The sequence below is a fragment of the Psammomys obesus genome, unplaced genomic scaffold (genome assembly GCF_907164565.1).
Source record: "Psammomys obesus unplaced genomic scaffold, mPsaObe1.curated_primary_1811, whole genome shotgun sequence".
Classification (NCBI taxonomy): domain Eukaryota; kingdom Metazoa; phylum Chordata; class Mammalia; order Rodentia; family Muridae; genus Psammomys; species Psammomys obesus.
Genome location: NW_026596057.1, coordinates 6142984 through 6168696, shown reverse-complemented (window position 1 = coordinate 6168696; position 25713 = coordinate 6142984). Strand labels below are relative to the sequence as shown.

Here is a 25713-nt window from a genome sequence, read left to right as displayed (position 1 = left end):
AAGGAAGGAAGGAAGGAAGGAAGGAAGGAAGGAAGGAAGGAAGGAAGGAAGGAAGGAAGGAAGAAAGAAGGAAAGAAGGAAAGAAAAAGAAGTTGCGTTAGTTGTGTGAGCTTCCTTTGGCGCCAGAGCCTTTCAGAAGCGGCTGCTATTTCACGTCCTTCAGAATTCTTGAGGCATGCCACCTATGGAACCTGCCTCCATCTCTCCAACCTCCCTCCATCTCTCCACTTCTCCTCCCCTTACACCTAAATCCTATCTTCCTGGAGTTAAGAGAGTCAGCCAAGCTCATCTAAGGATGTAGCAGAGAAAGCCATCATGATCTTGTTTCTCTTACATCAAGTAGAACGAGGGGAAGTGTCAGGGATATAGACTTGCTTTTCTCCAATATTTCCTTATTTGGTACACGTCTGCCTTATTCCCAGTCACTCTCTTACCATTGCTATTTATATTGGCTCATTTAGTTTATTTCAAATTTCATTATTCACTCATATATATAAATCCATAATTCATTTTTAAAAATAAGTTTTATTGTGATGTTTAAAGTATACAGCACAATGTAATGGGATACATACAGGTAGTCAAACAGTTGCCACATGAAACACATTCATATCCATCATCTCACAAAGTTGGCTCATTTTTAACTTTGTTCTTGTGGTAAGAACAACTTTAAGTCTGATTTAACAGGAACCCACAGTAGCATATTTTTATTACTTGTAGTGTTCATCTTGCACATTAGGTTTCTAGATATGTCTCTCAATAAATCTGCTACTGTAATGAGTAGAATGTATAGCAAGAATATTGTTTTTCAGATCTTTCTCATGTTGTGTAACAATTTTTTACTCAGACACAATCTCTATTGTTATCACAGGTACTAAATTATGATTATCACTCACTTACTAATTTAACACATTTCCATCCTTGGTGTAGCCATCTCCTGGTCATTATTCTTTCATGCACTCATTCATCCACTTGTTGGTAGGAGAGATGTCAATCATTACGAGTTTGCGTTATGGTGGCCAGCCATCCAGGCTCATGTGTGTGCAGTTCTCGCCCTTGAGTGTCCCCACTAGTGTGTCACCTTACCCGTGAATGAGACATGATGGCTCTAAGGTATGGCTGAGGAATAACATTTATCATAGATATGAGGGAGAGTGCAGCCAGAGGCATCTGGAAGGAGCCAGATTGAACCAGGCATGAGAGGCGGGGGGTGGGGGGTGAGCACAAGAGAGGAAGAGAAGAGAGTGAAAAGAGCCAAGAGCAAGCCAAGAGAGGAGCCAAAAGAGCGGGGGGGGGGGGGACCGAGAACACATGGCTGAAATAGCAGGTTTTTATAGGACTCAGAAGCTGGGGGAAGAAGGCACGGCAAGAAGAGTTGGGAGAAGCCACAGGTACTTTGGTGTGCTAATAGCCACTACAGTTAGCCATTTGCTTCAGATATTGCCATAGTTTCCTTGGAAGCTGACAACCTGTATGGTCCTGTGCGTGCTCAGTAGTCATTCATGCTCTAAAGTGAGGCCAGAAATGGAGATGCTGACCAGGGACCTTTGCAAACAGATGACCATAAGGTCTAGCAAAAGAAGAGAATAGAACCATAAAAGCAGGAATGCACCAAGTTGAGGGAGAGTCAAAGAAATGGTAGGAAAAATTGCTCAAGACATTAGAGGAACAGTGCATTAGGCAAAATGAGTTGGTCTACAGCAAATACTGCTGCACAGAGTGCAAGAAAGATAAAGATGGAAAGCTGTCATTTAGTTGGGTGATTTGAAAGTTCATGATAAAGTTCAAAAGAGCAATTTGATAAGAAAGTAGAAGCTGTGGGCTGGAAAACAAAGGGGAGGCAAGGGCGTTAAGAATGTTTAGCTACAGAGGAAGCAGAGAAAGCTAAGAGGGTCTGGACAAAGGTCAGTAAAAGGCAGACAAAGGTCAAGAAGGGACAGCACCTCTGCTTCTGAACTGCAGAGCTCTGGTCCCCTTTCGGTGATGAGCTCCGTATGCCATCTGCAAGCCGTGGCGCTCCTCTGTGTTGATACCTCTTTCTACAAATCGTAGGCTACAGCAAAGGTTCTCCTCCCACCTGTCTGCTTCCCCTTTTACTCCGGAGTCACTTTCAGTACCAGTACAGATAACGAGCATGCTCACACAGGCGTGTTATGTAGTCACAGGATGTTATTCTAATGACCCAGTCTCAGACTCTCTCCCAGCCACTTCCAGTTGGCAGCCGGTTGCCAGACAGCATTAAAGATTAGCAGAGCATGTGGCTTCTCCTCCTAGAGAGGCATTTCCTCTTCTTTCAGCACTCAGCTTGGTTAGTCACATACACAGGGTCCTTAACTCTTCAGCATTCTAGATATGATACTACCCCTAGAGCTGTGCTGTGGAGCAGGATCGGTTATAAAAGGCCACCGCCACCCACAGGACATTTAGAAGAAACATTATTACTAAGTTAGACTTTCAAATACTACCACCTTCATACCCCCATATAAAGCCATGTCAGCTACCATTAAGTCAAAGGGAAACATTACTGTTGACACATGGGTTTGACTTCAGAGTCCATTAAGTGTGGTCAGAATGAGGAGATTCATCTGAGCATGGTGGCTTCATCCCAGGACTGGAAAGACGAGGCTGAGAAACTGGCTACATAGCAAATTTAAAGTTAGCCTGGACTACATGAAAATTACTACAAAAGAATAAATGGATCCATAAGCCTTTGGAGTCTAACCATTGCACATAAATGTTTTCTTCACTGTTTCCAAAGTTCCTGAGCCTTGTGAGACTAAGAATGGATATGTTGACCTGATGTTGTTCTTTTGACTAGCCAACTTAGGAGACTCACTTAAACTCAATGATAGGAAGTAGTGACCATCGCATTGTTGACTAGAACACATACTGAAATGCTTGAGGAACACTGAACCGATTTGGTAGTAATCCTTATATCTCCTACAAGACTGGAATAGCCCAGGAAGATGAGTGTTGGTATTTGGCGATGTTGAAGAACATATGTATCATGCTAAAACTGTGCACAGAGACCAGTGTTCTCCATTTTTGGATGCTGTGACTTGATTAAAGCACCTACTAATTTTTCTAAAACCTTCACACCAGTGTACATCCTCTCTCTCTCTCTCTCTCCCTCTCTCTCTCTCTCTCTCTCTCTCTCTCTCTCACACACACACACACACACACGAACACAATTACCTGCACACACGCACTGATGCAATAGAAAATTGGTTAGGGAAATTTTAATTTAAACAAAACCTTGCTTAAAAGTTTATACAAGCAAACAGACAAGTCAGAATAGGAAGTATGGCTACTGCAGATTGTGTTTAAACCAAAGCTTGGGATAAGTTATTTCAGAAAACAGTGAGGAGATTTGGGTATAATGAGTTAAAAAAAAAAATAGACGCCTCATCAACTCATTGTCCTCGTACACTCCTTTAGATACACCTCAGAGACCCAGTATGCTTAGGACTACATCAGTGGGACTATTCACTTCCCAAGGGCAAGGGTAGAAGGGCAATGGATTTAAAACTGTCATGTTCCTCAGGTAGAAACCCAGCCCAGGGCCAAAGCCAACAATGGGCCCCTGCATTGGGCTACCCTGCTGTGTTCATCAGTAACAGCTTTTTCCCCACATCTCCAAAATATTGGAAAACACTGTTTTCCAATTGCCTTTCCATTGCCTTCCTTTTCAAGTATGGAGATAAAGATTTCCATCATAAATTTTAAAATTATGATTAGATTTCCAGAATGTTATAAACGTAGCGCTTTCAAAAGCTGTTGTGTATTTTCTTGAAGTTAGACAAAAGTAATTAAATATTAGAGCAAGGTGGTAACACAAACCATAAGCAATGCTTAACAGCAAGAATATTTCTACTATTCATGTTTTCTCCTTAGATGCTGACTCCCATTCTACTTCCTCCTCAGAATTTTAACCTCATAGATATGTATGGATATATATATATATATATATATATATATATATATATATGTATATATATATGTATACACACATCTATCTATCTATCTATCTACCCATTTATCTTTGGTTTTTCAAGACAGGGTTTCTATGTATAGCCCTGGCTGCCCTGGGATCTTGCTCTGTAGACCAGACTGGCCTTGAACTCACAAATATACATATGCCTCTGCTTTCTGAGTGCTGGCACCTCTATTGCCTGTCTAACCTCATATATTTTTAAACATCAGGTCTTTCTTCCTTATTGATAAAAATAAAAGTGCAATAAATAAAAATAAAGTATATTTAATTATCTGGGACCATAAATCTCTGCAGGTTAATTTTTTAATGTCATCAGCATGACAATTATTTTTAGTACACATTTAAGCTATGACAAAGATACTAGAAATTTTGGGTTGGAGAGATGTAGGTTGTGGCAGTTCAGAATTTCCATATAGTAATGGTTTTAGATAGGGAGAGAGGTGAGACAGGAAGGAGATGAGGGAGGGGGCTACAGTTGGGATACAATGTGAATAAATTGTAATAATTAATAATAAATGCAAAAATAAACAATTGTTGGGGGGAAAGCCTATAGATTTGATACATCTTCACAGTATCCTTAGGACAGGACTGGGGAGACTGATGAGAGAGAAATCAGAGGGAAGCAGAAAGTTTGCATCACCCTCCTGCTGGCAATAAGAATTATCCCAATGATTACCAACCAAATGTCTGTGGTTTTTGTTGGTTGTTTTGTAGATGATAACAGAAAGTTTTCTTTTTCATTCCAGGCCGGCTGCCTAAAAGCTTCCTTGAAACCAAGACTCAGGAATGTGTTCCTGGGAGCAGCTCAGCTCCTCTGGTTCAGCGCATTGATCTCTGGTAAATGCTAGGTTAATTCCTCCCCTAGAAGATATACCCCAGGCCTAAGCTGGAGTATTTGGGACTGTAGCCTGCTGTGAGGCATGGGAAACCATTTACACCCAGCATCCTGAGAGAAACACACACCTGACTCCAGCACACTGATCTACAAGGCTTCAGAAACAACAAACAAGCTGCTTTACATTCCCCGGATCAACATCATCAGGCAAGGCAGACAGAGGCCGACCACACCCTCAGCGACTCAAAAGAATCTGAGTCTCTTTAAACGTACCTTTGGGGGCTGGAAAGATGACTCAGCCGTTCAGGCCTCTCATTCTTTCCCTGAGGACCCAGGTTTAGTTTCCAGCACCTGTACCAAGAGGTTTACAGCCTCCTGTAACTCCAGCTCCCAGGAACTCTCCTGCCTCAGCCAATATTCTGTACACAAGCAGTGCACTTAAACCCACACAGGCGCACACACACACATACAAATTAAAAAGTCTTTTTTTTTTTTTAAAGAATAAAAGTAAATGTTTTCTAAGCCAAAGTAAATGATCTGATATACGATATTAATACATTCATCACTTCCTTTAGCAGATGAAAACAACAGTGCAATGCTGGCTGTGTCAAAATAAATATTTATTTTTTTTAAGATAAGGTCTTACTTTGTAGGCCAGACTGGCTTCAAACTTAACTTAAAGATCCTTCTGCTTCAGCCCCCCCAAACCTCCAGCTTACAGGTAGGTACCTCCGTGCGTGCCTGCCTCCAGAGTAAAGCCTCAAGGCAAAAACACTGCCTCAGAGGTGCGAGTGAGAAAGGTGGATACAGGGGAGATCCTTGTGGGGCAGCGGAGGAGAGGGTCAAAGAGAACTTTGTCAACAGGAAAGGAGGCGTTTCCAGGCCTGATTGCTACCATTGTTCACCTCTTCTGGGGAACAGGCCTCTTCCGCCCGGTGAACTTCCTCTGTATCAAAGGGAGCACACTTTTATTTATGTCGTTTGATATCACCCACTTAGAAGGAAAGATCCATTGTAATTCGTGAATGAGCAGATTTGGGGGAGATAATTTATCGGAGAGAAACAGCTCAGAGAAGTAAAGTGCGCGGCTCCCGGTTGGGGGATGTTTGTGATCCTAGCCCTGTCAAAGCCCTTCAGCGTTTCGCTAATACAGCAGGCTTCTCCTGAATGACTGCTGAGGGTCAAACACTGTGATTCAAAGAAAAGACCTGCCACCAAGTGGATACTCAGTCGTGGGGACGGGTCACATCGCAGAAACTGGGATTACAAACGCGGGCCAAGAAGAGACGTGGGGGGACTGAAGGCAGAAAGACAAAGTTTACCTGAAGCCAAAAAGGGAAGCAGAAGAGGGAAAATTTTACCAGGGGAGGGTCGCCAACGTAGTCGGAAGACCGTGAGGTAAGCCAAGGAGGTAGCCAGGCGAGGCGGAGCATGCCTGTGATTCCAGTACTTGGGAGGCGGAGGCGGAGTTCTGGGCCAGCCTGAGCTATGCTGTAAGCTCCTGACCCAACAAAACAAAATAAACAAAGAGTAGGTGTCCTGTAAGGAGGAGAGCAAACATGGTGAGCCTGAGCCAGCAGGAGCCCCCAGGTCACAAGGAGGCGGCTCACTTTCTTTGGTCCGTGGCAGCATCCGCTGATCACACTCAAGTGCCCTTTTGCACAAACAACTTGTGTGCCTCCATTTATGATCTGAGAGTAGACTGGATGACCTCTGACCTCCCCTCTGTCTCCGGTACCTTGGGATCTTTTAACATCCAGAACCTTTTAGAAGGGGGTGCTTTCCTGCTCTGGATTTGTGTACACTTTGAGGTAAAAACAGAAAACACTCCTTTCCTCTAAAGAAACATCAGGCAGAGAACAGCCTTGCTTTTGGCATTCATCTTCTGGTTTGCCGTCCATCTCACTTGCAGAACTAAGCTGAGAATCGGCCTCCGGCCAGCGAGCAATACTAACCCTGTGCTCGTTTCCACCCCCCAGAGCTCGTAACCCAGAAGGAAGTGGCAGCGTGGACCTACAACTACAGCACAAAAGCATACTCGTGGAATGTGTCACGGGCGTTCTGCAGGAGGCACTTCACGGACTTGGTGGCTATTCAGAATAAGAACGAAATCGCTCACCTCAACGACGTCATCCCCTACTTCAGCTCTTACTACTGGATTGGGATCCGAAAGATCCATAATAAGTGGACCTGGGTGGGAACCAACAAGACGCTCACAGAGGAGGCAGAGAACTGGGCGGACAATGAGCCCAACAACAAGCGGAACAACCAGGACTGCGTGGAGATGTACATCAAGAGTAACTCGGCCCCTGGCAGGTGGAATGACGAGCCCTGCTTTAAACGGAAGCGCGCCCTGTGCTACACAGGTGAGGCCGCCCTGAGTGGAAAAGCGGCTCTGGCTCGGTGGTTAAGAGCGCTGCCTGCTCTTCCTTAGAGGTTCTGAGTTCAATTCCTGGGCACCCACGTGGGCAGCTCACAATTGTCTGAGGCTCCATATATACAAATAAGTTACTTTTAAAAACTGGAGAAAACCATCTATTTGAGAGTAGAAGGGACTTCAGTATTGCTCATCCCATCCTCTTTATTACTTCTGACCTGATGCTCAGGAAATGTTAGTTTCTTAAGGCCACAAGGCTTTCAAAAAAAAAAAAAATTACGAGATAGAAAATGCATCGAAAATCACTGATAGAGTGGTGCTATTTTGGTACCTGGCAACAAGGTGCAATTTTCCAACACACAGAGATGACCCACCCCTAACAACCCCATAATTCTAGACGGATTCTGACACTCACTGACGTTTTGCGCCCTTAACACGTAAAGGGGAATATTGCGATGAGATATTAAGTTTAGTTGCCGAAATAATTATCCGCGAGATTTTTCAGGTCTCGGCACATGAGATCATGAGAAGATTTGTTCTTTGAGCCTCTGTTAATCTCCTTCCTGGAGACCCAAAGACACAGACATGCTGTTAAACTGCCTGGAAAACAGTGTCTGATGACACCACCGACTCTTGTTTTCTAACCATCTTGGAGCAAAAATTGGCACGAGGGCGTGGATGCTATTAGTTAGAAAATTGCAATTCATTTTGCTCGACAGGAATAAGTCCTCTGTTCACACTTCTGTTTGTGACTGCACTTGGGGCTCAGTCTGAATACAGCTGTGCCCTTGTTTGGAAACACTGTGTCATCCAACGGGAGCCTGATAGTGCTTCTCTGGTGAAGTTGGGATGGGAAATCAGTCTCCTAAATTTTACATCTAGAGCGTTTTTCACACTGCGATGCATTGGCCTAAGAAGGTACAGACTGAGGGGAAATTCATTACTGTCCCTAAGAGACACCACTGTAATGAATATACCCACGAGTCCTTTATGCACTCGGGATCACTTTATGTGATTCTGTCTGTGTTGTTTGTTTAGCATCAGTCCCTTTTGGTCCTGTGGCACACTCCTATTATTATGAGGCCCTTCACGGGACGTAGGCTGACCCTCTGCATGGTTCCTGAGAGGGTGGAGTCTGTGAACGCCTGTCACTCTGACGTTTCTTGTGTCCATGCAGCCTCCTGCCAGGACATGTCCTGCAGCAAGCAAGGCGAGTGCATCGAGACCATCGGGAACTACACGTGTTCCTGCTACCCGGGCTTCTACGGGCCAGAATGCGAATACGGTGAGGCTGGAACTTGGCTGGTGTTGCTCCAAAGTAACGTTGGTCTTCCCTGAGAGAGGATGCAGGAGAGTAAACTCTGATGGAGTCTCTCTAGCAAGAAATGACCAGTGGCAGCGCCCCCCCAGCGCTGTCTGTCTGCCTGTCCCATACATTTGTCTCAAAACACCTTTATTCTTGAGCAGAACGTTCACCAGTATTTCAAAGAGTAAAAGAGAAATGCAAAGACAGGAAGATCAAATGAAAGCCTTGGGGCTAAGGAGATGGCTCAGCCATTAAGAGCACTGGCAGCTCTTCCAGAGTAGCTGGGTTCAATCCCCAGCACCCACATGATGGCTCACACCTGCCTGTAACTCCAGTTCCAGGATTCTGACACTCTCACACAGACATATACGCAGGCAATGCACCAGCGCACACAGAATAAAAATAAACATCGAAACTTTTTTTTTTTTACAGTTGATTTTACCTATTCAGATAAAAAAACTGGTGAGTGAATTGAGCTGTCAAAAAAAAAAAAAAAAAAAAAAAAAAAAAAGAAGTGATTATTTTCTAAGATGGTGGCAATACGAAGGAATTGGATTGAGATGGAGGGCTGGAGTTAGGAACCTAAAAAGAGAGAGTGAAGAGTTACAACGTGCTGTAAACATAGCAGAGTTTTTTTTTAAGTGTACAATAAGAAAAAAATTAAAAAAAAAAAAAAAAAAAACAACCAACATTTGTCCCCTGCAGTCAAGGAGTGTGGAATGTTTGACGTCCCGCAACACGCGCTCATGAACTGCAGCCACCCTCTGGGGGACTTCTCTTTCAACTCACAGTGTGCCTTCCGCTGTGCTGAGGGGTACGAACTGAGTGGACCCCGTAAGCTGGAATGTTTGGCTTCTGGAATCTGGACAAATGAACCCCCACAGTGTAAAGGTATGTAGACCTCACACGGAGCACCTGGGCTGGGAATAGCTCTGGCCCCAGAGTGTTAGAGCAAGTGTCAGGACATTGGGATATACAAAATCTGCTCTAGCCCATCTTAGCTGGAGCACAGAGGGAACTGGCCACCTTGTGAGAGGCCGTCCTAAACTGTCAATTTTTAATTTTCCTCCCATCAGCTACTGAACTAGATGGTATAAATATAGAATGGGAAAGCAGCATCAGCCTGTAGAAAAGCAAAAGGCTGATTTTTCTATGATCAAAATAGAAAAATCTACTCTTTCCCCATCTCATATACCATAAGCAATTTCAGAATGGCACCATTCATACATATCATGCCAGAGGGCAAATACATCAATGAATGGACCTTCAGGGATACATCATTCATATATTTTATATAAGAGGGCAAACGCATCAATACATTAGACACTAGCTGACCTTCTGGGACAGACTTATTATAATACACAAAGCATAAAGAATGTTAAGGACAGAGCCTGGAGGACTGTTTTACAAGGTTCAGGTCACTCTGAGGACTGGAACTCCATGTCCAGACATCTTCCCAGCTCCATCTAGCTTCCACAGGCAGCGCCAGGCTGTTCTCTGTGTGTGTGGCTTCTGTCCATCCTTTCTTTATCATTGGTTTTCCTGTTCAGCCGTGCAGTGCCGGAGCCTGGAAGCTCCTATCCATGGAACCATGGACTGTGTGCACCCGCTTGCTGCCTTTGCCTACGGCTCCAGCTGTAAATTTGAGTGCCAGCCTGGGTATCAAGTGAGGGGTTCAGACACACTTCACTGCATTGGCTCTGGCCAGTGGACTGAACCATTACCAACCTGTGAAGGTAAGAGTAATATATTTTTTTTTTTATCAGCTTTTGATATAGCCTAGAAGGAGTCATGCAACCTTCTCTGGGATTGTATTTGTTCAACTTCCGAGTGTCGTGATAGTTCTCATCTATAAAATGGGGCTAAGAATCGCCAGGTGCATTTTGAGAATTAAACATATGAAATACACCCAATAAAATAGCAAGTATAAGCAGGACATGGTATCACATGGATGTAAGTCCAGCACTGGAGAGCCTAAGATAGCAGGATTTCTGCAAATTAAATGTCAATCTGGACTGCACAGTGAGTTGAAGGCCAGCTTGGGCTACATGCTGTCTAAACCATAAATTAAAATGAAGAAAAGACAAAGGAAAGAGAAGAAATGGCAAGTGTAAAATACAGAGGATAGACTTGAACACTTGTTTAATTCAGGTTCTGCCCATTTCAACCACATCCTCTTCTTGTCCCACCAGCTATGCCTCTGCAGGGCACTATCCTATATACTTGAGAAGGAGTTAAAGTAGTAGCTGTGGGGATAATGAGAGAACTGGGGTCACAATCTCTGGAAGCGGACTCTGCAGAGGAATAAAGGAACCAGCCTTAAAGACTAGCTGTGGTACAATCCCAGGCGATTACATAACACACGGAGACTGAACTGTGTGCTGTTGCTTCATCCCTTTGTCTTCTATGGCAGAGATGGGGGAGAGAGAGGAGGAGATCGAAGGCTGGGTTAGTAAATCCCCAGCTGGATGACAAACCAGGCTCAAATACTGCTAGCTGTGCGATTTCTAGGAAGGTCTGGGGCAATGGTTCCGCGGGTAAAAAAAAAAAAAAAAAAAAAAAAGGCTACGCATGCGTGAATACCTGAATTTGGGTCCTTGGGATCACAGTAATACACAAAAAATACAGCGCAGGGGCTAGGAGAGCCCATGCAAGGACTCCCTTACCCCACAATTGGGGTGGACAAGGGAAATAATGTCCAAACTGAGATCTGAAGGGTGAGCCAGGCAAAGAGGGACATGGAAGGGTTGTTTTCCTTTTGGACAAAGAAAGCTTTGAGGTTTTGAATGTGTAGGCAAGGTAGGCAGGAAAACAGGAGCATCGTCCAGCAGACCCTTCTGAAAAAGACGTGGTATCTATCCCCTCAGCCATTGCATGCGCACCTCTGGAGAGCCCCGCGCACGGGAGCATGGACTGCTCCCCGTCGGCAGGAGCCTTTGAGTACAACAGCAGCTGCACTTTCCGTTGTGCAGACGGCTTCAGGCTGGAGGGGAAGGATGCCGTTCAGTGCGCTGACTTGGGACAGTGGACGGCGCCAGCTCCAGTCTGCGAAGGTACTGTGACACCGAATCTCTGTATTCGGTGGGCATTGTGGGCTTTACACTACTGCCATCCGCTTGTCTGTCGGACATTCACAAAGGACCTGGGATGCGCCAGGCTCTCTGCGTTTGGTGCCAAGGAGCAAAACAGCGGGCAGAGCGAGTTTTAAGTACAGTGTTCACGGCAGTACAGTCACCACGAGGGTTGCTTTGGTCCACACTTTTGGAGCGGGTTGAGGAGATCAGCACTGAGGAAAAAGGACGATGTGTGAGGAACACCAAGAGACCGTAGAAAAGGAATAGACAAGGCAGTTAGTCTGGGTCTCTCGTTTCCTGTCGGCAAGCTTTTAGGCTCTCTGAGTTCTGTGACTTCCGCTAATAAGAGCTTGACCTACTTGTGTCACCGATAGTTGTGAGTCAACGTTTCAAAGCCACTAACGCTGCTGTCAACTTTACAAACATAAGGAAAGCCATGACAAAACAGTTATTTCTAAATCAAGTAAGACCTAAGTCTGTGGTCTTATTTTGCTAAACGACCCTCTCATAGTACTTCATATTATCAACGGTTTGCTCTAAAATGCAAAGTGAGTAGTTAAACGGAAGTCCCTGGGATTGCCTTGTTTGGCAGAGGGCACCTACACAAAACCACGTTCCAGAAGAACATGGTAGCAGCTTCGCTGGTGCTCTTCATTAAGTGTGTGAATCCTTAGGTCTGTGTAGACCCTGATTTTAAAACAAGCTCTTGGTTCTCCAGAGATTTGTGAGCACTTGAAGAGATGGGTGTATATTCAGATCCATGGTGACACCATCCAAATAGTAAAGTCTGGAAACAAGTGAACATCAGCAGATGGATGGATAAACAAAATCTAGTATTCACATACTCTAGGATACTATTCAGCCCTAGAAAAGGAATTCCAACATATGCTCCAAAATGGATACCTTAAAGACCACGATCATCCTAAACTCAAGTAATCTGTGATTCTACCTATATATGCTGTTTAAAGCAACAAAATCATGGAGGCAGGAAGTAGAAGAACAGGGGAGAGGGAAAGAGGAGCTCCTGCTAGTGGAGTTCAGCTTGAGACCATGAGGAGTCCTGGAGGTGAGTGGTGGTGAGGATTGTATGACAGTACAAAGGCAAATGGCCCTGAACTAGACACGAATTAGCTAAGTGGCAAATGGCAAATTTTGTGCTGCACGTATTGAGCATGATATAAATATTGGAAAGAAAAGCAAGCGCTGGGGGCATAAAGGTCCTTGCCTTATGGTGGTAAAACAATAAGGATGATTAAATGTGCTGGTATGTACTGTCTAGGAGACACAGACACGCTAAACCCTGTGACATTCTTTAAAAGATCACAAGGAATTGCTCAAGCCGCTTTGTCCGCAGGCAAGTAAACATCCAGAGCAGATGGGTGGATATTTTCTTAAGCATCTGGAATCGAAGCCTTGGTAACTCCTTTTCTAGTCCTTGCTGGTGTTTGTGTGCCAGTAGTCAAGGTCAGCAGCGGCTGCACAGCCTTCGGGCAGGCCCTGGTGTCTGTCCGTGGCTCTGTAGCTGCTCTCGGCACTAGCAGCCAGGACTTACTGAGCACTTCCCGGTGATCTCAGACAACCTAATGCCAAGAGGTAGTGAAAGCTATTGTTCACACTTTGGAAAAAATACAGACTAAGCGTTCTCTCTGTATAGGACTCTCTTGTGTATTTAAAGATCATAGTATAGTGAGGGAGAGTGAGAAGGAGCAGATGGGATGATGGGGATGAAAATGAGTAAGGTGCAGTTTTATATGGGTGGGTGTACACATCTGTGTGTTTGTGTATATAAAATGTCATAGTGAAACCCATCATTTTGCATGCTAACACTTTTACAAAAAAAAAAAAATCACCATTTGATCATGATCACTCAACATCATATAGAGATACACCTCCAAAATCTTTTGCCTGTGAAACACATAAAATTCAAGAACCATAAATATTCCTTTCATGAATCCATAATTTAATTTCAGCCCCATTTATTTGTTTTATTCTTACAAACAATGTCTTGGCAAAAAAAACGCTCTGAGCTGATTTTTGTTATGCATCTTGATTTTATGCTTTTCAAAGATTCTTGAGCCCAAGGGTATGATAACTTAAGATTTATTTATTTATTACCTAACTGTTCTATACTAACTCATCCAACACCAGTTCAAACATTTTTCCTTGTAAAATCCATGAAGTATCATTGACAGTAAGTGACAACTTTTTATCTTCTAAGTTAAACAAGCCCAAATTATGAATCCTTAAAAGACAGTGATCAGTGAACTGAGTCTTCCAAAAGTCAAGTAATCCGTGATCACACACACACACACACACACACACACACACACACACACACACACACATTGTTTAAAGCAATAAATCATGGAGACAGAAAGTATAATGATATGGGAGAGGGAACGAGGAATTACTGTTAGTGAAAGCGGAGCTTAGCTTGAGACCATGGAAAAAGTCCTGGAGGTGAGCGGTGGTGAAGACTATGATAAGACGAATCCAAATGACACCAAACTAGACACAAACAAGGCTGATGGGCAAAGTTGCCAACACTCTCCTTACTCCCTGCCTTTCTCACCCCTCAGCCTTGCAGTGTCAGGAGTTTGCCATTCCGAGTAAAGCCCGGGTGAGCTGCTCGGACCCCTTTGGTGCCTTGAAGTACCAATCAGTCTGCAGCTTTTCGTGTGAGGAAGACTCGGTCTTGGTGGGAGCAAGTGCGATACGATGCCTGGCCACCGGACACTGGAGCGGGGCTCCTCCAGAATGCCGAGGTGAGAAAGTATTCCCCATTTTCTTGGAGGTGAATTGGAGGCACTATCCTTAAAGGCAGCATCTGAGGGGGTAACTGCATAGGATCTACCTTGAAACCAGCTGGAAAACGAATGAGTACTCTCACTAACCCCTTCATCCTCTATCCCAAGGACCCCAAACACAAAGCTTATCAGAGGCTAGGACAATATCTTGAGTGTCAGGATATTTGGCGATGGATACTAGCAAGGCAATGACCTTTGCATTGTCCTTATCAGAAGGTACATCAGGAGTGGCAGGCTCCTATCATGAATGGTACTCATTGACTGAGCACAGTGCCCGGAAAGAAGATGGAAAAGAGAAATTAGCTTGGAGTGTTTGTTCTAAGATGGAACCGTGGCACATCCTGGATGAATGATAAAGGTGGAATTACAGAATCTAGGTGTAAGCATTCTCCAAGACCTGTATAATAGTGGAGAAACACGTTTAGGATAGAGCGGGGAGGACCTGGGAGAGGACTACGTGCTGGGAGCTGGAGGTTAGAGCACTCTCAGGAGAAAGCAAGGAGCAGCCGCATTAAGGCCGTGTATACCCGCGGTTAGATGTGGTGTTAAAAAGCCAGAGTGCACTGCGGGCACCATAACATCCTGTGTGGAGCAGAGCTGTTCCAGTCACCTGACCTAGTGAATTCGTGGTTTTCATGGCTTCCCATTTCCATTTCTTTCAGTGTACCCAATACTCTAGCCAGATTTATGACCAACACTTTTAACAAAGCAAGATTTTCATTTACAAAATATACAGAAAGATGAGAAAACAGAAATTGCTCTCAGTCTAGCAAAAAGTGTTTCTGATATGTTCCCATCCAATTTTTTTCCTTCGTAATAGTATTTTTATCGTGCATATTTGATTTTAGCAATATACTTAATACATGCAATATGAAGTATTTCTGTATTATTTCAATTTCTGGGTAAAAGCAAGCAGGTCATGTTTTTCATAAGAGGAAACCACTTGCTATTCAGGACACACAGGTACACACACACACACACTCACACACACGCACAAGTATTCACCCACAGCATTGTAAAGCCAGCGACGCATAAATGAATAACTAAACTAATTAATTAACAGTGTAATAGGATATCCTTTGTGCCAGGCATCAGAACCTACGGCAGGCTGCTGAAGTTGGGGTTGAAAATGAAGGGCCGGTTCTGGGGAGACCAGAGTGAGGCTATGAGCTTCCCTCTTGAGTTTTCATTCTCACTACACCGGTGTCCGTACAGCTTGGAAGAGGAGCTCACAGTTCCTGAGCAGGGTTATCCGAGTGATCAGACCCTTCCAGGAAAGCCACACCACTCATTGCCCCACTGTCCTGCCTGTGGGTGTTCACAGCCAGGAGGTTGCCACTCACCCCAGCTTCCTGTGACCTTCCACTTCCCTTCTGCGTTTAGCCCTTTGTTTACTCTGAGGGAACTTTCTCCTCTTCTTGCTGGGTGCACATCAAGTGAAATACCCACATGTGGTTGAGGGCAGGAAGGTACCACGAGGCCTGAAATCCACAAGCTATTGTGACACTTCCGAGAGGGAGTGTTATCAGATTCATTTCCCTTGTCATGGTCCCCACAGCTCTCTGCATGCATCCTTGCAAAGTCACAGGAGAGCTGGAAATGACTCCACCATGACTTTACCAAACCAAGGACCCACACCCCTTTACCCTTGCATTTCCAGCTTTCAGCTTTCTCTCTCTCTCCTCTCCTTCTCTCTCTCTCTCTTCTCTCTCTCCTCTCTCTCTTTCTCTCTCTCCCCCCCTCTCTCACACATACACGCAGAACACAGGAAGACTTTGCAAGTGGCAAACAATATCTCAGTCTCTGTATAAGTTGACTAGATTGGGAGGAGTATTGCTGGAGAGGGTGAGAAATGGAGGAACCGAAAAGGTGCTGGCAACACCTTAAAGCTTCATGCTGTTGCATTAGCTGCCCGATAGACAGCTGACAGAGGACAGCTGTACCACCACACGCTGAGCAACCAGGGTGAGCAGAAAGGAAGTCCCTGACACTGTGCTTACACTTACTCTTCCCTTCTGAGTGTGTCAGCATGATTCAGCTGGGCTTCAATTGCTCTGTGAATTGGGAGAGAACTGTCTTGACAGCTACTGACACTGGCGTTGAGAATCTAGTCACTCTTGATCTGACTTGTCCTTTTTAAAATTTTGACATTCAGAGAGGTTAAGTGACTTGCCCAAATGATTACCAATCCAAGCCAGTCTCCTCTATCTCTTCACACTTGTCTTTCTATATGGTGTCAAATAACTGTGAGACCTGATATAACTCTTACTGGAACTTGAACCTGGAGAATCAGTTATGCCTGGCCCTGTAGATTGAGACTTCTGAGAAGAGATGGAAATTGGCATTCACAGAGAACTGATGAAATATGTGCCTGCCTTATTCTCTTTTTACATTTAATCATGGAGTGCAATTTAAGTGACTTGCTCTAGAGCTGAAAGTACTGTAAGACAAGAGTTACAGCTTTTCATATATTAAAAATAAAGCAGCAGCCGAGGCTGAAAAGGGGTCACTGTCCATAGCACAAGCCAGGATATAGATCCAGGTTCTCTCCACCACCTGCTGGGGAAGAGAAGAAAGAAATTCACCCCATTTTTCATCTCTAAGTTCTTGGCATTGTTTGCTGGAAACATCATTAGGTTCGTTTCTCAAGAAAATATCAGGGGAGCGCCTTTGTCTGGGGCCTAATGGCACCCAAAACGAACCATACCACTACCCCTCCAAAGGGCACCAAAGCCCTTTCAGAATCACCTCTGAAACCCTGTGTGGGTGAGAGCTCAAGTAACAGCCAACTGTAGGCTGCAGCTGTCACCCAGTTCCCCGGCTTGTTAAAGAGAAAAAGCCAGAAATGCAAATTAGAAAAAAAAATCACCTTTAGCTAAATGGTAAGCAGAGACAGACAGAAAGCAGTCATACAGAGAGATGGGGAGAGGGAGACAGAGAGAGGGAGGAGGTAGGGGAGGAAGAGAGAGAGACAGAGATGAGTTTCAAAGTGCCAAGCTCTAACATCGCTCACCCAGTCCTACTTGTGCCTCCCACTGTAGCTGTCACCTGCGTTCCCTTGCTGGGCCCTCACAATGGAACCATGACCTGTGTCCAACCTCTGGGAGGCTCCGCTTACACATCCACATGCCATTTCATCTGTGATGAAGGGTTCTCTCTATCTGGACCAGAAAGATTGGATTGTTCTCCATCCGGACACTGGACAGGCACCCCACCCTCGTGTGAAGGTAGGCACATGGGTCCAGGCACGCCATCCTATCTATCTTGTGACTTCTCAGACACCATCAGAGAAGGAAGATTCATCAAGATGTTTCCAAGTTAAACAGGCATGAGAGTCTAGATCAAAAATCGTTCTCCCCAAATACCCTTAAAAAAAATTGAGTAAAACGTTCCAGTTGTAACAACGCTTTCACATTATCATAGCACATGACATCACCATTCCAGAATACTAAGGGAAGGCAGTACCATCTACATGCGACAGATGAGAAAGAAACATAGACTCCGAGGTGAGAGGACAAGGCCATCACCATTCACAAACAATGGTACTCAGCCATGCACGAAAGCACTTCTCTCGTAGAAGGACTCTCTCTCCTTTTCTACCATATTCTCCGTTCTCCACCCATTTGTTCCTGTACTCACCCCACTAAGTCTCAGACGAGTAGGTTACTTAGGGATGGGTGTTACCCTGGCTTTCACATTTCCTTCTATTTCTTTATGGGCTTTACACTCGTTGAGAGCAGAAGCTGTGCTACCTCTAGTGTGTGTGTGTGTGTGTGTGTGTGTGTGTGTGTGTGTGTGTATATGTGTGCAAAAAAAATGATGTTGAGAGCCTTCGTTATTGCTTTCGACCTTATCTTTTAGACGTGTCGCCTTTCACTGAAGCCGGGACTCAACAACTGGCTATGCTGACTCGCCCACAAACTCCAGGGGTCTCCCTGGCTTAACACCCTCAGTGCTAGATTACAGATGCGTGCGACTATGTCTGGCCTTTACACGGGCCCCAGAGATCTGACCTAGGTTCTTAGGCTTGCCTGCAGTTTACCCACTGAGCCACCTCCTCGGCCCCTCCTCCATCTTTCTATCACCTGCAATAGTAGGTGGAATCCAAATGAGTGTGTATCAAGCACCTGTTGCGCTGAGTCTGATCAGTTCCTGGTAACACTCACACAGGCGTGGCCCCGTTGACAGTGTGAACTGGTGGAACTCTCAACATCAGGTGAGGCTGGACCTCACCTGTCCTTAAAGCTTCCTGGCAGCACCCGGCAGGCACAATGCATCACATATACTAGAAGCATGTGGTATGTTCTAAAACAGGAATGCACTGTAATTTATAGTTTCTGTTTGGTTTCAAAAGGTTCCTTGCCCATGTTGATTGTTCAGTGTAGTCGGAGTTAGTAATAATGAGACCAGCACGTCACAAACATTTTCTTATTCAGTCTATAAAAAACCTCTAAAGAAGCCATTGGTACCTCGCTCTTAAAGAGGAAGAGAAACGGGGTGTTAAAAGAAAGGGCACATTGCAAGAAGGGCAGAATGACTGGCCACAGGGGGTTCTACCTTTACCACACTGCCACCTACCGTCAGGGCTTCTAAAGCCTGGATCCAGGCGCAGGCTGAATCAGAAATTTCTGAATTAGAAATGGCAGTGACTGGTGATCAGATGAGAGACTATGCTAAGATATTATTCATTCATCCCTGCATTGATATCTCAAGATGCTGAGCTAAAGGGCATTAATGCTACCACCTGCTGTCAAAAAGACATACTACAAGCCTCGCCCAGGCCATGTGCAGAGAGATAGTTTATGCCTGCTTTTGTTCCTTATTCCATTATTTCTCACTCTTTATTTCATTTATCCCAGTAACATATTCATATGCAGTATTTTCCAGATTGTACTTTAAAGGCAAAAAAAATCAAATTTCACTTATATATTCCATTAAAGTTTTACATCATTAATGTAGCCAATTCGGTTGCTAAACCTGTGATCTCCCACACCTTCTCTCTATTACTTCCCAATCCTCTTTTATCCTCAGGAGGAATGTACCTCCCACCTGTGAGCCCTGACTCTACCCAGGAATAGCACCTCTAGTGGTCCTCAGTATTGTCAATCTTGTCTGATTCTAATTTTAAGATATTTCTATGTCTGTTCTTGCTTTGTTACCTACATTTACACGGTATATTTAGGGCAGCGATTCCTTTCCATTTTTCCAACCAATCTTTAAAGCTTTAACCCCTAACTCTGCCTAGGAACCCTGCTTCTCACTCAATATTCCTTCAGAACCCTAGAAGGGACCACAGGGGCTTGAGTTCATCAGCAGATGGGAGCCCCGGCTTCTCTTTTCACTGTACAGGAAGTTTTCCATTTGAGGGGGCGGTTTCCACAAGTATTTCCATTGTGGTAAGAAAACTGGTTCTCTGGGCACCTTGGGATGTGAGATCTGCCTATGTCTTCCTGTCCCCTCCTGCCCTTACTGCTCAGGGCATTGGCATCTTCTCCACGAGCCTAGCAGTGACTTAGGTGCGTCTAATTTTCATGATGCTGTCTATGAGTTGGATCGCTTATGTCCAGTTACTATGTTCCTCTTGTTCCCAGCTGTGGGTCACCTCAGTGACGCAGACTATTTAGCTCTCCTCATCACTAACAAGGTTCCCCACTCACTGATCCTCTGGAGACCAGGTCTGGCCACTGAGGTCAGCCCCCGATGCCGTGCTTATGAGACCAGGTGTTCTATTCACCTGCAGCTCCATCCTTCTGCCTTGTCTGCTCATCCAAATCCAGGTTCTGAACCACAGTGAGCACGTGACCCTGAGCCCTGGGATAGTTCCTTTCTCTATTTTTCTTCATTTCTGTTTTAAATGGATGAATACAAGGAGCTAGGAGACATCCACAAACAGCCTGTTACTACAAACACCTGTGCCAATATGCCAGCATACTTTTTCATGAGGTGGCACATAACAAAAGAGTCTCAAGAACCAAAATGACTAAGCAGAGCGGACCGGACATTACCTTAGAAATGCATTGGATTTGAAGAAACAACAGCCACCTTGTTTTCAATAATTATTAATACATACTAGTCGTATGTCAGATAATTTAATAATGAAAAGCATATAAATCTAAGATATATCTGTATCTTCAATTGCCTGCTGAAACAAGTTCGGGGGAAGCTGGGGTGAGCCCATTAGAAACTCATTTGTTCTGCTCTTTGACCTGCACCCCCAGAGACGCCTACGGTGGGAATCATGTTAGACAAGATGAACGGTCGGGGGTTTCAGAAGCTTTACATACAGTGGTTAAAGGAGACGCAGGGGATGATGATGCGGTGTTTGAGTTCGGACAACAAGCCGATGAGCTCACGGAAAGCTGTTTCACCTGTGGTGACTGCCAACAGCATGAGAGAGACTGCACCAGGCTTGCATCCTGGAGAATGGGTGGGACTTAGCAATCAGATGTGGAAAGAGACAGGGCATTGTGAGCCAGGAGCAGCTAGGAACTTCCCGTGAACTTGAGTGCCTTGACTGGGAGATTTGAGTTTTCCGCTGGCATGGAACTACGATAGAATTTTTTTTTTAATCAGCTTCGGCGTCCAAATGGAGGAAGTGTCTCAGATAGAGGGAGTCTGTATGGTTTTAGGTGTGTTGAGGAGATGGGAAGACATCTAAAGGAAGTAGTTCAACCCCAGAGGGAGGGCAGAAATGAAATCTCAGACTGTGTCCAGCTGGAGAAGATAGTAACAGGAGGAGGCTGAAATGTCTCTCAAGCAGAGAAACTGAGCCCGCTCCCTCCCCTTTATGTTTGTGTGTGTGTGTGTGTAGGCTAGACACCACCTTCAGGTGTCTTTCTTAATCACTTCCCACCTTACTTCCTGAAACAAAGTCCCTCACTAAACCCGGCATTCACCACTACAGCTAGACTGGCTGGCAGATGAGCACTCGGAATCTGCTTTTCTGTCTGATGCTGATGTTTCAGGAGCCTCTGCCCAGCTTTCACACTGGTGCTAAGGATCCAAACTCAGATCCTCCTGCCTGAAGAGCAAGCACTGTACCCACTGGGCAGCCCAGCCCTGCCAGCTGCCTTACTGAGACTGAGTACTTGACTTTCATATCCTCATGACCTGTCCCTATACTCCCTTTTGCAAACCCATCCTTCCCTCCTCCTTAAGGGAGTGGTGGAATACCCACCGCTTAGCAAATGCCTGACTCGGTAGTCCATAACCATTTGTCAACTGAGGAAAGAATAAACGTTGGGAAACACAGAATGTCTGAATAAGCATAGATAATCGTTGTCATTTGATACTCCAGCCATCAAGTGTCCGGGAATCTCCGCCCCAGAACAAGGCAGCCTGGATTGTTTGCACACTCACGGAGAATTCGGTGTTGGCTCCACCTGCCACTTCTTCTGTAACAAGGACTTTGAGCTGGAGGGGTCGAAGGACGTGGAGTGCACAGTTTCCGGAAAATGGTCAGCTCCTCCACCAACCTGCAAAGGTAACGATGTCCTCGGCAGGGAAGCTGTACTTCATCAAGTTGTGCACAATGTAACACATAGCTAGCTTAAATGTGGCCAGGACACATTACAGGCTTAGCGAAGTGCGTTCAACGCAGTTGTGGGTTTTAAAACTTTCTAAGAAGCGACAAAACATACACTGATCCTTAGGAAGAAAACTTTGCTCACGTCTTTCAAGCCCATTTATCTCAAAGATCTCTGCTGGGCCAATCGAGTGGTGCTTTGTACTTCATTGCTGACAGTGCTGGGTGGCGGTTATGGGCCCAGCTGTGTGCAACAAGGAATCAGGATGTGGAGAGAGCAGGCCTCTTCATCCTGTCATGCGGCAGGTTTCCGATCAGGCCAGTGACGTCGCTTCTTCTTCATCTTTCACATTGACCCTGGGCCGGGGAACATTACATGTCCCGACAAAGCTGGCAGCTCGGGCAGTTGTCTGCCCATGACGCGGCTGTCTGTTGTGTTGCTGGATCTCCCTGGCAGCTTTCCTGCTGCCTCCTCTTGAAAAACCAGCAGTAACACCAACTCTGCTCCTTCCTAAGTCAGGACAGTGGTTTTTAAGGGGAGCTTTTTAATACCACCTCTTCTAAGTCATTTGTTTATTTGTGTGTGTGGGGGGGGTGTATTCGATGTGTGAGCGGTTGTGAGTCCCATGTGCACGCAGAAGCCAGAGGAGGCTGGTGGGTGTCTTCCTCGGTGAATTAGTCCCCACCTTATTTTCTGAGACAAGGGCTCTCACTGAACCAGAAGTCCACCTTCTTGGCTGGGCTGACTGGCTCTCAAGTCCCCAGGTGACATTGTCTCTGCCTGCCAACACGGGGGTTTCAGGTACATACTTGGTCATCCTTGGCTTTTATGTGGGTACTGTGCGTTGAACTGACGTCCCCTTGCTTTCAAAACAAGTATTCTCACCCACCAAGCCATCCCTTTAGTCCTTAAATAATTTTTCCCATCCCATTTTTCCTACCTGAGATTAATAGATTTTCATAGCTTCCCTGTTATGGGAGAAATGGGAGGCGGTTATTTCATGACAGTCCTGGACTCACTTTGTAGACCAAGCTGACCTCAGACCCACAAAGATCGTCCTGCTTCGGCCTCCTGAGTCCTGGGATTACGGGCGATTACTGGGATTGCTGGCATTTCCACACCCAGTTCATGACAGTCTCAATTCGGACATTATCCTTTGGCCTGCAAACATACTGAAGACTTTAAATTGAAATATTTTCCTCATGGCAGGTGCAACATCAGTTCCTTTCCCAGAGGTGCAGTGTCCTGCTCTCACTACTCCTGCACAGGGAACAATGTCCTGCAGACACCCGCTGGGGAGCTTCGGTCCCAACACCACTTGTTACTTTGGGTGCAAAACCGGATTTACACTGAGAGGCGCCAACTCGCTCCAGTGCAGGACTTCAGGACAATGGACAGCAGTGACGCCCACGTGCAGGGGTGAGTAGGGAGGGGCAGGGAATTCTGAAGCTGTCTTGCTGGGGCACTTGAGTAGGCCTCTGCCTGTTTAAATTCCACCCAACCCTCACAACCGCAGCAAGCACGTGCTTCTTCACGAAATCCACAACAATCCCAAGACAAAGAAATGCCGCAGCTCGTATTCAAGTTAAATCTGATTTCCCAAGGTTCGTTTGCTAGCCACAGCTTATGGAGAATAGTCTAAAGTTACCTGAAAAAAAAAATAGTTTATAGGGGATTGTGATTTCCCCTTCTTCCAAACTCCTAGTGCCCAGCTTCGAAAAACACTAAATAAGTATTTTGTTGATCGCATGCTGTCACGGGCAGTGAATCACAATGTATTGATAACAACACACAGGTTCAGATTCAATAGTGGTTTTGGAGGGCAAATTTTGTGAAGCAGCTTTCTGGAGACCAGATCAATGCATTAGCAGATAGGTATTTTATGATGCCATGGGTCGTCCTGGCCCTTCAGCTAGCAGTATTTCAGTGACTGTTTTGGTGAGGTGTTATTGGAAGAGCTGCTGTGTACTTTTGGGTGTCACTGACCCCCTCTGTGACCTTCCCCATCTCTTCCATCCGCTAAGAATGCCAGTCAAGTTGAAAGCAAACCAGAGTCCTGTTTGCCCTCCTTCCCCACATTTCTTCCTCATGCGCTCCTTCCCCCCACCCCCGCCCCTACAGCCGTCAAATGCTCAGAACTGAACATGGACACAGCAGTAGTGAGGAACTGTTCCAATCCCTGGGGGGACTTTAGCTACGGATCAACCTGCACCTTCCACTGCCCAGAGGGGCAGTTACTGAATGGCTCTGCAAGGGCGACATGCCGAGAGAATGGCCACTGGTCAGCTTCTGTGCCGACCTGCCAAGGTACGCTTTTTCCATCACCTTGAAATGGAAAACAGAGCTCCTCTTTCCTTCCTGCATGGTCTCTCATGGTGGCCTTGCTTCCCTTCACTGCCCCCTTGCTTGAGGAATGTTTCGCCACGAGCGCCAAAGGATGCCTGGCTTTATACAGAACCCTTGGGATGAAGCTGGCGGCTGTGTGGAACCCTGCCGTTCCTTTGCATTCTTTAGATCTGTGAGACTAAAAATTTCCCACCTCTTTTAATCTCTGCTTAACACACCTTGACACTTCAAAATAAGTTAACCGAGGAGTTCCACTTGGAGTCCTAATTTGCTATCTCAGACCGTTATTTACCATCTGCCTCTAAAAGCACCTCAAGCCTTTTAATTAGACTCCACCTGTTTGCAAGATTTATCTCAGCTCCCTACTTCTTCCTCCCTTACTTTCCCTTAGAAGTTATGACTGTTTCTGTTACACATCTAAATCTTTGGTTGATGAAGATAAATTACCCGATCATTTCTTTCACTTACCCAAATGCCAAGCACGGGCTGTTTGTATCTGCTAATGAATTCCTTTCAGGGGAATCTTTACCTTGTTCACTTTAGAAATCATGGTTTTTAATCAAAAGTAATCAAAACATTTAAGTCCTCCTTCCTATGCAGTGGCAGCAGATTACTGACGTGGAGACCTTGCCTGCCAGGTTATTGGCATTGGCAGGCCCTTTGGGCAGGCTGCTTGAAGCCCTGTCTCAGTTCTTGGGATGCCTTGGGGAGGGATGGCTGGTCTCTGCTCACCACACTCACGTGGAGCATGTGTGTTTGTGTTTTAGCGGGGCCACTGACGATCCAGGAAGCTCTGACTTACTTGGGCGCTGGGGTGGCTTCGACGACAGGTCTGGCAGTAGGCGGGACCCTCCTGGCTCTGCTCAGAAAGCGTCTCAGAAAGAAAGGTAAAGACAAAGGAACCCTCTTCATTTTTGTGTGTGTGATTTTGGAGGGAAGTGATCAAGTCAGCAGTTTCTGTTTAGCAACACTTTGTGAAAGCCCTGACTGTCCATTAGAATCACCTGTAGGAACTTAAGAAAATACGGAATTTCTAAATTTTTCTTTGTGTGGGTGTATGTGTGCATGTGTGCGCATGCACGCCTTTTGCATACCAAACCAATGCTCTACCACTGCACTGAGCTCTGCCACCAGCCATTACATATAACGTCTTCCAAAGCCTCCCCTTAAAATTCTGATGGCGCGTCGGAGGGCCCCTGGAACCACCAAAACTAACTGTAAACATGTCAGGCCCCTTTCCCTCACTCACCCCATTTAATAGACATTTGCAAATAAGCCTTTTCAGTGGTGGTACCTGAGGTTGAGGAAGCTATAGTAGCTTCCCACTGAAGGAGAGACAGGTAAGTTAAACAGTTCGCATACCTAAGTGCAGTATGCCTTTAAGAACAAAAATATAGTATAGACATTACGAGACCATGGAGTCATGAATGTTTCTTAGGTCAGACTGGCAC

General features: G+C 45.4%; 1 protein-coding gene across 1 annotated transcript in view; it reads left to right on the top strand.

Moving 5' to 3' along the window:
• The window catches only part of Selp (selectin P), a 39870-nt gene that overhangs the window by 9749 nt on the left and 4408 nt on the right, over positions 1–25713 (top strand). The window contains exons 3-14 of the mRNA XM_055624381.1: positions 4738–4828; positions 6806–7192; positions 8381–8488; positions 9215–9400; positions 10060–10245; positions 11377–11562; positions 14163–14348; positions 17432–17617; positions 21688–21873; positions 23126–23335; positions 24038–24223; positions 25030–25149. Of these exons, the coding sequence (XP_055480356.1) occupies positions 4738–4828; positions 6806–7192; positions 8381–8488; positions 9215–9400; positions 10060–10245; positions 11377–11562; positions 14163–14348; positions 17432–17617; positions 21688–21873; positions 23126–23335; positions 24038–24223; positions 25030–25149 (2218 nt within the window). The remainder of the gene's footprint in view (positions 1–4737; positions 4829–6805; positions 7193–8380; positions 8489–9214; positions 9401–10059; positions 10246–11376; positions 11563–14162; positions 14349–17431; positions 17618–21687; positions 21874–23125; positions 23336–24037; positions 24224–25029; positions 25150–25713) is intronic.